Source organism: Crotalus tigris, unplaced genomic scaffold (assembly GCF_016545835.1).
Source record: "Crotalus tigris isolate CLP2741 ecotype Arizona unplaced genomic scaffold, ASM1654583v1 scf7180000020347.5012614909:4044961, whole genome shotgun sequence".
Classification (NCBI taxonomy): domain Eukaryota; kingdom Metazoa; phylum Chordata; class Lepidosauria; order Squamata; family Viperidae; genus Crotalus; species Crotalus tigris.
In genome coordinates this window covers 2,799,045-2,813,087 of record NW_024097978.1, presented here as the reverse complement: position 1 = coordinate 2,813,087, position 14,043 = coordinate 2,799,045, and the positions used below count along the sequence as shown (strand labels likewise).

Here is a 14,043-nt window from a genome sequence, read left to right as displayed (position 1 = left end):
GCCAAGCCCCAAGCCTCTGGGACATGGCCACTGGGTCAATATAGGTGAATAGCGCTGCCAGGATGGGTATCCACCACTTCATGTTGTTCTTTAGTAATTCAGCCAAAATGAAGTCAGCTCCTGGAAACTTTCTGATCCTGAGTTGGCCAATGAGGGATTTAATTTCAGACTCTGAAACTGGAGCTCATTCAGGTAAATCCTTCATTGTATATCTTGTACTCTTGCTGGATGGGTCTTCATACATTCTCTGAAAGTGAAGTTCAAGTTCAAGTTCTAGGAGATATATGGCAGTATAATGGGGTATAGATTCTTTCAGAGTAGCAAGCTATTAGATGCCAGAATAAAGAAGAGTTCTTTTGCTTTGCTGCCACAATGAGCTGTTCCCAGGAAGACCTTGTGTCTTGTCTCTTCTTGAGTGCAAACAATTGCTTAAATTGTTTTTGGAGTGTGAGTAACTGTTTAAGAATTGCTTTACTGTCATATCCATTCTCACTTTTGTACTCCTTGTATGCCATGGTAAGAGCTTTCTTGACTTCTACACAATCTTTATCAAACCATCATTTGGAGGCAATGCAGGGCCTCTTAACTGAGAAATTTTGGTCATGTGCTAGTAATGGTTGTAGCTCATAAACTAAGCTTTTATATAGTTCTAATAAGTCTTGAGTCAGGTTCGTTGATATAAAGTCTGTACGGATATTTTTGAAAATTATCCTCTGTTAGGGCTCTCCTCACCTTCTGATCAAGTTGTTGGGTCCATTTTACCTGACATCTTGTTAGGCCTGCTGTAGAGATTGCAGGGATAAAACGGTCCTTGGAAGGTATCTGCCAGATAAAGGGCTTCATGTGTATACACAGTGGTAGATGATCACTTTCTAGGTATGGCAGAACTTCAAAATTTTCTATATAATGTAGTAACTCCATAGAAGTTAAGATATGGTGGTGCTAGTTTGGTCCCTGTCATAAATGTAAACTCACCAGGGTAGTCGCCAGCCCATGAGCCATTAGATATGAAAAAGGTAAATTTATTAGCCAACTTTGCAAGACAGAGGCCAGCATAATTAGCTCTAATGAGAGTCGTATGAAGGAGATGCTGGTTTGTATAGGAACCTCTGATGGTGGGTACTGATTATATTTCATAAATAACGTATAATCATCTGGTCCCAATCTAGCATTACAATCTCCCCCTAGTAGGACCCTGGCATTTGGGTGTTCCATGACTTGTTTATTAACATAGTGTTCCAACTCCAGCCATACAGCAGTGGTTTCAGCTTTTCTTAGTGAAGGAGGGAGATAAACATTAATTATTAAAAGCAAGACCGAGTCCAACTTGAGAAGAAGGGCCATAGCTGTATGTTTTAAAGGGGTGATGTGTGGGCTCTGCTCTCAAGTTGCTAGAAATAAATATATCCAGCCCTCCTTTCAGTCTCCCTGGGCCTCTACCTGGCCTTGCTTCTACCTTATATGAATGACAGCCATTAAGCAGGAGATCATCAACAGTCCAAGTCTCTTGCACTAATATAATATCCTTATCTATCAGAGGATCAGAGTAATTAAGGCCTCTAAATCGATATTACCCAGCTACGTTCCATGACATGATGTTTAAAGTATTTTTCTTGCACTGGCCTTTGTATAATCAGTTCATGTTCTCAGTAGGAGCACTCGTTGGAAGACAGTAATAATAATAATTGTTATTTGATGCATTTAACCAAGAATTAGGCAAGTTGTGCGAGACTATGGGGACATCATCTATAACAGCAAATTGAGCCCCATCATTTATGTGGGGAAGGAAGCATGCCTCTGTCTCTGCCTCTGGAGCAGAGAGTCTTCACCTTTCTCAGCAGAATCCCCATCTAGAACTCATATAGATTTATGTCCATTTTTGGGGGGTGCAGTTGGGGGTTCATCTTGTGAGGGAATATTAAAGGCACTTTTGACTCAAGTGAAGGTGGAAGATGGATAGTATCCTTAGAGTCTGCATGCTTAGAGGGTGCTGAATGCTGGAACAGGTTTTTTTTGCTGTTTATCAGGGTCTGAGTAAGTCAGTATACTTACCCCACTGTCAGCCTGAGTAACAATACTTTTTTTTACAATTGAAGAAACTGTAAGTGGTTGGATAACTATATTGCCACAAATCTGAGCATTTGGTGAAGCCAAATTAAATAGAGGCTTTGCTGTAGATTGAGTTTATGTCAATGCTTTTTTTAAATCGTCCAGTCTCTGAGTATTATTAGCTTGCTCAGATTCTGGCAATACACCGATAAAGTCTATCAACATTTCTTCTGGCATGTTCTCAGCAGATGCAGTAACTGTGGATAACTCAGTTTGTGGATCACTTCTCTGCTTTCTCAAGGTTGATTCAGCTGCCACTGCTTCAAGCTTATCAGTATGAGGTCTGTTGCTGCTTGAATGTAAAGCAATAGTTCCCTATTGCTTTACATTCAAGTAAAGCAATAGGGAACTATTGCTTTACTTGAATGATCCAGGAGTGGGCACACTTTCTCTGAGCAGAAGACATGTATTGGAAATATTGAAAAACTGCTCAGGAAGGGCTTCATTCTAAAAAGCATTGAAGGAATTATGGACTGCTTGAAAGATAACAAAATTTGCATATATTGCCTTCTTGCTGGCAACCATTCTGTGTGTAGTAAATCTATCATAGTGTACTTGTAGCGGAGCAGCTGGCTCAGAGACAGACTAACAGCTTGTCTATCACTCCAGTGCCCTCTATTCCTTCTGTTGTTGTAAATTTGCAAGGTAACCTGGTTGGTCTGCAAACTGAAGTTATAATGGTCACCTCTTGAACTATCTGATTGAGTGTTGTTTTCTTTGTAGGTATTCTTTCCTCTCACGTTTTTAGAAGGGAGAGAAGGATCTGTTCTAGTTTCCATTTCTGTATTAGTCATCTCATGTCTATCATTAGATGTCCTCCTGGGTCCTTCTGCAATGTTTGGGTGACTTGTAATAAACTTTGCAAAAGACTCTTTCAAGCAGTCAACCTTATTTGTGACAGTTGATAAAAGCATTGAATTTACAATTTGAGCTGTAAGCAAACATTGTCTGAAAAGGAGATCTATGGCATTCTCCCTTTATAAATTTGTTACTATCCCATCCTGTGCAAGGAAAGTGGGTGCTGAGTTCCAAGGAGGGGAGATAATTTCTGTGAGAGAACAGAAAGTTCTATAATGTTGTTTGCTTTCAAGTTTGGTTTGTAAATCCCATTCCAATGAGTCACATCTTCGATTTTCTGCTGTTTCAGTGGCTTGGAAGAATTCTGTGCTGCCGTGTGAACATGCTGTCTCTTTCTCCTTTTTCCTATTCTTGAAAAATCCTGAGTTCAATGGTATATTGTTATTCTCAGACCAGGAGAAAAGAAATGTTGAAGGGGAACTCATTAAATCTGCAGATGACACTAAGTTGGCAGGAATACCCAACACACCAGAAGACAAGTTCAGGATCCCCAAAGATCTTGACAGACTTGAACAATTGGCCCTATCCAACAAAATGAATTTTAATATGGAGAAAAGCAAAGATTTACATTTAGGCAGGAAAAACCAAAGGTATAAGTATGGACTAGGTGAGATTTGGCTGAAAAACTGTAACTGTGACAGGGACCTTGGAGTCCTAGTACAGTATATGATCACTTAAATATGAGCCAGCAGCATGTGGTAGCAGCCAAAAAAGCTAATACTATCCTGGGTTGTATAAACAGAGGCATAGAATCAAAATCACATGAAGTATTAGTACCACTTTATAAAACCTTAGTAAGACCACACCTGGAATACTGCAACTAATTTTGGTCACCATGCTACAAAAAAGGATGTTGAGACTAAGATGATCAAAGGCCTGGAGACTAAAACATATGAAGAATGGTTGCAGGATTTGGGTTTGGCTAGTCTAGAGAAGAGAAGGACTAGGGGTAACATGATAGCAGTATTCCAATATTTGAGGGGCTGCCACAGAGAAGAGGGGGTCAAATTATTCTCCAAAGCACCAGAAAGCAGGACAAGAAACAACATTTGGAAACTGAACAAAGAGAGAAGCAACCTAGAATTAGGGAGAAACTTCCTAACAGTGAGGACAATTAACCAGTGGAACAGCTTGCCTTCAGAAACCATGCATGCTTCATCACTTGATGTTTTTAAGAATAGATTAGACAGCCACTTGTCTGAAATGGTATAGGTTCTCCTGCTTGAGCAGGTGGCTGGATTAGAAGACCTCCAAGGTTCCTTCCAGCTCTATTCTGTTCTGTTCTGTTCTAGGTACTTAGATCTTTTCTAGTAGAGATAGATATAAACAATTCAATCTCAGTAAGGAGCTTTAAAGCAGAACTTTAACTACAAAATCAAGAAGAAGATTATCCATACTATGTATTCATTTTACATTTGAAAGCTATCAGTATCTTTGGTTCTGAATTCTAAATTATTGTCCTCTGATATTACGAAGAAAGTTTTCAATTTTCTGTTACTCACCACAGTATGGTGCTGATGCAGCTGTGGCCAAGTAAACTTTAACCTCTCTAGGCAATGTTTTCATGTTGAGTCCTCCATTATCCAAAAGTCCTAAATTAATATTATAATACAGAAGAAAACTGAATTTCATGGTGCATAAGTAAAAAGTGAACATGCCGTTAGTACTGGGTATTGAATATGAGATTTTGTAGGTCTCACTTTTCATTTAAATAATAAAATTAGGTTTGAAGAGGGAAAACTTAAATGTTTGAATCAGGTGAAATTCAAAGTGTGCAAGGTAAAGGCAGCATCTGTATCCTTTTCCTCCTATCCATTAATTATACCAGCTATAGCAGGGCTTTTCAACCAGTGGTACGGGTACCACCTGTGGTACATTGGCACCTGGCAGATGGTACGTGACCATCCTAGAAAAGTGGTAGCAGGGGAGGGTAAGGAGCTGAACTGGTGGCAGCACTGCACAAGCCTGAGTGAGAGATGGGTGGAGCTGCAGGGCTGTCAGGGCTCAGCGGAAGCGCCAGGATCAGTGCCAGGCTCCAACTGGAGCTCGATGCTGATCCTGGTGCTTCTGCTGAGCCCTGAAGAAACACCAATCAGCTGGAAAGCAGCACTAATCCTGGCACTTCTGCTGAGCCCAGAAGAAGCGCCAATCAGCTGGAATGTTGCAGCATCTCCAGGGTCTTATGATTTACATTCAGATGCTTGGCAACTGATTCATATTTATGATGGTCACAGTGTCCCAGGGTCATGTGAAGTGACCAAAACCTGCTGCAACCACCCAGCAGATGGGGGGGGAACCAAACACCCCCACCCCACCCCCGCTGCCAATCCTCAACAGAAATGCTCACAACAATGAAAACATTGGACAGGAGGAAGAGCGCCGCCGGGCGGGCAGGCAGGTGTCTTGCTTGGCTGTGGCTTGGGGGGCACTTTTTCAGTGCCATTGTAACTTTGAACAGTCATTAAGCGAACTGTTGTAAGTCGAGGACTACCTGTAATTTATCACTTTTTTCCTTTTTTTTTTTTTTTGATCATCAAGTTTTTGACACCTTGCTAGGCCACTGGTAGTACTCGGATGTTGCCATATCTTAAAAGTGGTACAATGGGTGAGAAGGTTGAAAAGCCCTGAGTTATAGCATTGACTCTTAGAAGAATTCACACATAGGATATTTCTCTTCCAGTAGGGGCAAGCAATATCCTGTGTGCTGTGAGTCAAAATGCAGGGTCTAAGGGCCTAGGCCTTTCAGGAAGCTATTTGAGGATGTGGTGAAATCACTAGAAAACAGCAGGGACCAATCTCAGGGAGACAGTTTCAGAAATGAGAGAGTTAATTATGACAATGGGAGCAGACTCTTTTGTAAACTAGATAATTTCCATTTCTACCTTTTAACTCCCCCCCCCCGTCAAATCTGAAAAAGGGTTGGGAATGTTAAATTGGGAATGTTAAGGGTCAAAATGGGGAACAGTATGTTTCTACAAGTTTTCTTTTTACAACCGCACTCTTAATTTGAAAAAAAAAAGAGCACTGAAGAAGTTTTTCTTAAGTTATGCTTAAAGTTGGAACCTCAACTAAGACCCAGTTTGTAAGATCTATTTTGATTTTTACTAGAAACCTAAAGTCTGCTACTGTAAAGTAAGTATCACTTTCCTTGGTGCTGAGTTTAAGTGCTCTTCACCCATCCTTGACTGGCAGATACTTATATTGGCATGAAATCTGCTTTCTCATATAAAATGTTGTTCTTATTGCTTATCTTTATCCTCCTTCCATTTCCTCTGTTTTCAGTCTCTGTCAGTCTCCTATCTTCCTTTTAAGATAATGAATGACAAAGTCTTGATATTTAGAAGCACCTTGAAGCTGTCAGATAGCAGGGGAACACTATTTTAACACTGAAATAGCACATGACAACTTAAACCACTCTTGTATGGGCTATGAATGAGATACAGCAGGGATATCCACAGAGTATAATTTAAAAAATCGAGATGGTGGCCATGATTTTGTAATCAAAGCTCTATCTGATTTTTAGGTGTATTGCACATTAAAATGGGTAAAGCTTCAATCACAGCCTTGTAGCTGATCTCTTATTCTTTTTTATCATGCCTATACAGTATACACCTCTGAGATGAAGGCAATGTCATGGGGAGAAAGTTGGAAAAAAATATATGCTGCTTTAGCATATTTGTAGTATTGGAGTTCTGTGCAAGTAAGTCAAGGTCTTAGAAGATATACTCATTTTTTAAACACAATAGGCAGCATAACTACCCTATTTTAATTGCCATCTACATTATCCTCGTCTCAGTTCCAGTCCATGTTTTCTGCAGACTTAATGTGTAACTTTCATGCCATTAAACACAGGCAGCGGATAGATAAGAGAGTGGGAACAATTCATTGTTGTCTTTGCAGCTTTTTCTGTTGTCATAGCAAAACCTCTATTCCAAAATTTGGTACGGTAGAAAAACTCTAGGAATCTGTTTTGAATCTTAGGATTGGACTGAGTTCTTCAATATGAAAATAGGTTCCTACTCTTCTCCCTCCCCCCCCCATGTAAGTATGGATAGTTCATTCTTTCTTTTTCCTATTCCTTTTTTTAAAAAATAAATGAGGGAATGGGAACAAAATGGCTTTATTACTGCTACAGTCTGATTTACTGTGTACATACTTGGAAAGTAAACAGCAAACTCTGCTGCGGAGTTGGAATCAAATGTTTCAACAACTTACATTTTAGAATTGTTCAGATTTGGGGTATGCAAGTTTCAACTTTGACAGAATTTTCAATAAAATATTATGTCCTCAACAGAGACTTTGATTTCATTTATCATTTAATGGGAAACACATTTCTCACTGAAGATGGAAGGCCTGCCATATCCTGACTCCATTCACATTCCAAATTTTCAAAGTTTAGATTTTGAGATCACTGGAGAAGTAACATACCTAATGTGGGACAGGAGAGCAAGAAAGGATCGAAGCAATCTAAACAGTGACCAGCTAAGAAATTCTTATAACTGGAGCAAGGGAAAGCCATCATTGGACAGGAATCTTTCAAGACACTGATGTAGAAATGCACAGCTCTCATATGGTCACAGATCAGGTACTGGTAGCCTGGAAAGGGAAAGAGACGGAGCATATGAAACTGCGTATCAGTCATCATCTTGGTGGATGATGCCATGTCTCATTATTTTTAATTTTTTTGTTGGCCATCAAAATATAAATCTGATTACAGTTTTGCTATTTTTTTAAAAAAATAAGTTAATTGGCATAACAATTGAAAAGTAATAAAAAGGGGGAAATGGTCTGGCAATGGGGAAGGTGGGTTATTGGTGACGGCTTGCAACTCCTTGGACTAATTCCTGGAGTTTTCATGGCAAGGTGTTTTTTTTTCCAAAATGGGTTGCCTGCTTTTTAGAGAGAATGACTGACCCAAAATCACCCAGCTGGTTATGTGCCTTATGTTCTCAGAGTTTCTGGCCTGATGCCTAAACCAGTACATCAAATAGTCCTCTGTGGAAATGTATAGGAATCTTTTCTTAAAAAATGGTCCAAATTGGATGAAATGTGTAGGGCTGAAAGACCTGAGAACAAGATCCCCTTCCCCCTTTTCCAGGAGAGGCAGACAAAGGCATGGAAAACAGAGGATAAGAAAAGGGGAAGTAGAATGGGGGGGGGGGGTTTAGCTTGCAGACAGAGTTTGAAAAAGCATTAATACCGTGGTGGTTAAAGAAAGATAGGCAAACAAAATGAGGAAATCACAGATGAGGACAAAAGAAAGCTGGATTCTGGTAAAAGAACATAAATGAAAGGTCTCACTTCTGAACTGAACATTTGCAACATGTTAGAACTTAAGGACCTACAACTTGAAAAATGCTGGTCATGTTTCAGGAAAAGGATAGACAGATAAAATCCATTTACAACACATACAGTAAATGAAAGGGTGAAACTTTTCCAGCAGGTGAACTTAAAACATTCCCTCCTGGTAACTTTGAGCTGTTCTTAAGAGTACAGAGAGAGAAAGGGAGAAGAAAGAAAAAACAAACAAATACATTTTTCTTCACTCTGTTTGTTGGCCAGACAAACAGAGTGAGGGTATTTTCCTTTTGGTGGCTTATTTTAAGCAGAATTTTAAAATTCTTTTCTCTTTGGATTAGAGACAATTAACAGTCACATTTGCCTCACACACAAAGACTTTGACACACATATATACACAAAGACAATGAAAAGAGAACAGAAAAGGGAAACAGAAATCTTAGTTTTACATATCCTAGTCATTCTCACCATAAATCTCAGTTAACTCAAATTAAGGAAAGCACAAATCTTAAACATACCGTGTGGTTGGAGAGAGAGAGAGAGAGAGAGAGAGAGAGAGAGAGAGAGAGAGAGAGAGAGAGAGAGAGAGAGAGAATCACTATTTTTTATTTTCCCCTTGAGTACCTTTATTTAGCCAAATTGGTTTCTTAGCAAAGCCCTGAGCAAAGTCTTTTTTAAAATAGTTTTTCTACCTATCTCTTTTTCATACCTGCCTGAATGGGTAGCTGATTCCCATCCCAGCCCTCAAGCAAGTTTTCCATTGGGGAGCCTAGCATGACCCTCAAGCTAGAGCTTCCCATGTTTCCCTATTCCCGATATAAGGATTCACTTTGTCTCTGCTGGGTCCTGGCAAATTTTGGGGTTCCTAGTGAAGCCCCTCTCCCAGTCTACAGTTTTCAAACCAAAAAGAGTCTGGGGGGGATTCTGCTTCCTTTTACAGAGTATGGACCCCCCTCCAAGGGAACTCCACTGTCAGTTTTCAGACCAAAAAGGGGTCTGGGAGGACTCCAGCTGCTTCCCGCAGTGAATATGTGCACCTCCTTCCCTGGCCTTTTCCTCTTCCTGTCTTCAGTTTTCAGACTCACTAAAGTTCGGGAGGACCTCTGCTTGCTTCTGAGAGGTATAGATCCCTCCTAGCCCAGGGCTTAATTTCCTAACTTGGGGCTTTGCTTACAGGACTTTACCAACTAGTTGCCCAAATCCAATTCTCTCATTCATTCATTCCATTCCATTTTCACACAGCCTCTCCCTTTTCCCTAACACTCTGGCCAAACCCCCATGCTTTCCATGGTCTGCCACTTGAACAGATCCTTTCTGCGGTTAGGAAAGGCTGGAGGAAGCAAAATCCAACTGTGATTGGGAAAAGGGTCTTCTCACTCACACACAGAGAGACATATACACATTTCCCTCACTCCCCTGGGTTTTAAAGTTAAAATTTAGAGGTATTCACCTTCACCTTCTTTCCAAAGCAGCCCTTGAGCTCAAACCCAAAACTCCCTTTACTACCCTGGCTCCACATGGGTAGGGCCTGGGAAACCCATCCACAGACATAAGGGGTCTGCTGCCAGCAACATGGGGCTTACCAGTCTCAGCCCATTGGAGAGGTTAGCTTGGAGTCCCATCTGGAGTGCCACATTGTTGAAGGAAAAGTCTTCATCATAGTTCAGTCCAAGTCAAGAATAAACAACATGGTGACTGCTTTAGAAAGAAGGTTGCAGTTTATTGAAAAGGAGAGCCAAACAGAAAAATGGCTCTGGAAGAAAAGAGAGAGAGCACATGTAGGGAGTGGGTTTTTATACTTTCTTGAGCCTTTTGTTTGGAGCTGTTCCTGTGGCATGAACTTTGACCTAAGTCTGAGTGTGACTTTCTGGTATTCTGATGGTGGTGGGTTAATCCTATTATGTCCCAAAGATCAATCCTGCTTCCCTGGGGCTGTGGCTGATGACTCTTAGATTTTTGGTGTGAGGAATGGTTGATTCTAGGGATCTTTCTTCCTAATCCCAGTTTCTTGACTCCAATCTTTCTCACAAGATTATCACATCTGCTATTCTACAGATTTGGTTTCTGTTTGGGACAGAGAGACTTGGGGGCAGGGTTGGTTTCTGCTTTTAAAATCCTTTAGGGAAATATATTCTGCCTTTTAAAATTTTCCAAAAATATTTCTTTCTTGGGGGGGGACTTCCCACAATAGCCTCCATTTGAGCTTATGTCCAGTTCAAATGTCCACTGTCCAAATGCTCTTGCATTTTCTACAAATAAATATCAGATTTTTTTCAGCTAGCTGGCCAAGCCACAAACATTGCAGGCCACGACTACAATGCTGGCATTATCTTATTAGGCTAAAATCATTAGAAAAGCATTTTCTTTATCCCTTCTTAGGCTCTCAGTTTTCCAAATTTAAGTACAAATTCTTAATTAAGGGCCTTTTCCCACTGCTGCTCACCACTTATCCTTGAGTCAATAGAGAATTGTAGCAGCCTGACCTTTAATATCCCCAATGCTGATAACTACCCTGACTGCTTCTATTGCCTCTGCAGTTACTACAGCCTTCTGTATTTGTTCCAAAATAATGAGTGACAAATTGTATATAATTTGAGACTGTCCTTGAATAGTATTAGAAGAAAGGAGAAAAAGCTATTTTAACTTTTGTAAACTACTTAATAGCACCTCATAGACCAGGGGTCCCCAACCCCCAGCCCGTGGACTGGCACTGGGCCGCAGCATACCAGCAACTGGGCCGCTCAAACAAGTGAAGCCCCATCCACTGGATGTAGGGAGCATGCGAAACCATGTCCCCTCTGGTCTGCAGAAAACTCTTTCTCCACAGAACCAGTCCCTGGTGCCCCAAAGGTTGGGGGCCTCTGTCATAGACATAGGAACTCCACAGAAAAAAAAGAGACTGCTACCTGCTCAGTTTGTGCTGTGGTTTAATAGAAAGTGGAAAAGACCCTCAAAGGGAAAATTTATCAGAGACTTCCCCTTAAAATCCCTTACTGAACTCCTCTGAAACCTCCTGTTAATTCCCATTTATTGATACAGATATCCCTCATGAGATTATATCTACTGTATCTGTGCAAGCTACATTGCTTTGACAGAAAAGAAGCTTCAAATAATCATCCAAGAACCATTATTACCATATAAGATGAAACGGGGACATCCAGGCTGATCTTTCCCTCCATTAAGATAGTAATCAATGTGCCCCACGGGTATTCGGATACCAAAATCTAAAAAAAAACTGTGTTAGAATTTATTTTAAAATGATGCAAGTATCTAGAGCAAAGCTGCAGCTGGAAGCACTGATCACACATATGTAGATACATAGAGGCATGAAACAGATCTTTCCACAAGATTTTTTTCCCCCAGAATATTTCATCTAATTCTGTTCCAATTACTGGCCAAGCAAATAAAAGAAAGCTAACTGTTGAAACACACAAAATATGCATGCATTTGAGCTGTGCAAAGTATTACAATTACTGATTAATTGCAAATTGTAAAATTCATTATGAAGAAGTTTGAACTTTGAAAGACTGAAGTTTTTAAAAAGGCAAAAAATCCAAATAGCTTCACAGTAACGGGGGCAAGGGGGGAGGGGATCCAAATCATTTGTGTGCTGGATCACCCCAACAATTGCAAAATACATTGCTCCTTGGATAGATGGAATAGCAGGGTCATAACTGTTCTCCTGAAATCCAAGAGACAAAGAATAGAGTGGATTTCTATATGGAGGATGTTCTAAAATTAGGGGCCACTGCTGAGAATGTTTGTTTCCAAGGTCCTATCAGATAGCATCCCTAGACAGATGGGGCTTAGAAGATGTTTGATACTCTTTGATTTGATTAGATGAGCAGATGCATAGAAAAGAATATCTGAATCCTTAAAGGCCCAGAAGCTGATTGGGAACCAGTGCAATTCCAAAGGATTGGGTCACCCCTGTGTAACAAGATACCCCATCACAGCCCAGCCTGCTGCATTTTATACCAGCTTTATATTTCAAATGTTTTTCCAGGTAGCCCATTTGTACAGCATTGACAATAATCTAAGCAGGAGGTGACTAGGGCATGACTATGAGCAAGAATTCCCAATTCTGGAATGATCATAATTAACACCCAAAATGTAATTTTACAAAAAAAACCTTTGGGCCACAAAACCAAATGCTTCTTAAGCATGAACAGGAGGAAACCTAGATTGCAAACCACTTCTGAGAGAGAGACTTCAACCCCATTCAGAGCACAAGGTAGTATAGTAGTACCCTGGAATTGTTGGTCCATAAATCCAAAGTCAACCCATCAGAAGAACTAAGATGAAATAGTATAGCTATGACACAGAAACAGCACCTATTATCTACAATTATTACCCCATCTTAAAAAGTAGAAGCTAATAGTAAACAATGATTTTCAAGAAGGATACAAAAACAATTTTAGAAATGAATACACCTGAAATGTTACTGTCTTTAAAAAAACACACCCTGAAATATAATTGGAAAGCAGGTCATTAGCTTACTATCCGAATCTGTGTGAATGGCTTCTACAAAGAGAGCATCCCCAGGATCCAGACGGTCCTCAGGGCTGGCTCTGGTGTATTTTGGCCCCGCTGGATCCAGAGCTGAAATATGATGATGAACAATAAGTGGCAACCAGTTACACTTTTCATTTGGTGAATTTGGAGGACAGCAAGTGATTGTGTGGTACAAGGTCACCTGAAATGGATCATTTGTGATTCAGAAGACAGAGCCTGAACTGTTGAAACAGTTGTTAGAGGTGGCGCAGCAGTTAGAGTGCAGTACTGCAGGCCACTTTAGCTGAGTGTGTTCAGCAGGTCAGCGGTTCAAATCTCACCGGCTCAAGGTTGACTCAACCTTCCATCCTTCCGAGGTAGGTAAAATGAGGACCCAGATTGTTGGGGGCAATGTAAATATATATATACATTGCTTACTGGTGTACACCGCTTAGAGAGTGCTTGCACTTAAAGCGGTATATAAGTCTCATAAAATAAATAAATAAATAAATAAAATAAATTGAACTTATGGCATTTTTCATAAGAAACAAAAACAATACTAAATTCTTCAGTCATCATAATCCTTTCTGTGTTGCTATTACTATTATTTTGTTTGAAAAAAGGTTTGAGAGATGGGATTAGGAAACAACCCAAATCACAATGAAAACATTTCTTTGAATAAAATAGTAAAAAAATATATGTCCCTTATTTATAGGACTTTTATTCGATACTATGGCTAAACCTCTATATTTATAATTATTGGGAACTGCTTAAATCTTTTGCAAAACCAACCAGTTGTTTTGTCAGCAAGATAGCCTAACAGAAGGTTGATCAAAGCTATAGAGCAAGATGGCACAATTTATTGAGAAATCTAAAAGGAATAAAATCTATATGACATTAATTATGTTTTTCTTCATAAAGAAGATATTTTAAACAGAGGCTAGAGGGAGGGAGAGTGGAGTTTTATTGCTTCCTTCGTAAGGAGGATATCTCAAACGGAGGCAAGAGAGAGAGAGTGTGTAGAAAGGAGCTAGCTGAGGCTCCTATCCTCAGATTTTAACAATAAAGATAAAGGGGGGGGGGGTTTGATGCTGAAACCTGACTGAAGAAGAAGCAACAGAAGGAGAGGAGAGACTGGTGGTGGCTATTGTTGCTGCAAAGCCTGGAGGCTATTTGGACTGTGACTATTGCTGCTGGTACAGGTTTTAGACATTATGGGGGAGTTGCCCTGGGGGACGAGCTATTGCTACAGCACACTGACTGTTGTTGTTTCTACTACCGTCT

The 14,043-nt window shown here is 40.2% G+C and overlaps 1 protein-coding gene across 2 annotated transcripts in view; it reads right to left on the bottom strand.

Moving 5' to 3' along the window:
- Positions 1 to 14,043, bottom strand: part of PLA1A (phospholipase A1 member A) — a 51,889-nt gene that overhangs the window by 23,973 nt on the left and 13,873 nt on the right. Inside the window, exons 5-8 of one of the 2 annotated variants that reach the window (XM_039366632.1) lie at positions 12,730 to 12,867; positions 11,400 to 11,489; positions 7,396 to 7,563; positions 4,470 to 4,559 (exon numbers count right to left, since the gene is read on the bottom strand). In XM_039366632.1, the coding sequence (XP_039222566.1) occupies positions 4,470 to 4,559; positions 7,396 to 7,563; positions 11,400 to 11,489; positions 12,730 to 12,867 (486 nt within the window). The remainder of the gene's footprint in view (positions 1 to 4,469; positions 4,560 to 7,395; positions 7,564 to 11,399; positions 11,490 to 12,729; positions 12,868 to 14,043) is intronic. The other variant, XM_039366633.1, reaches the window with a different exon arrangement.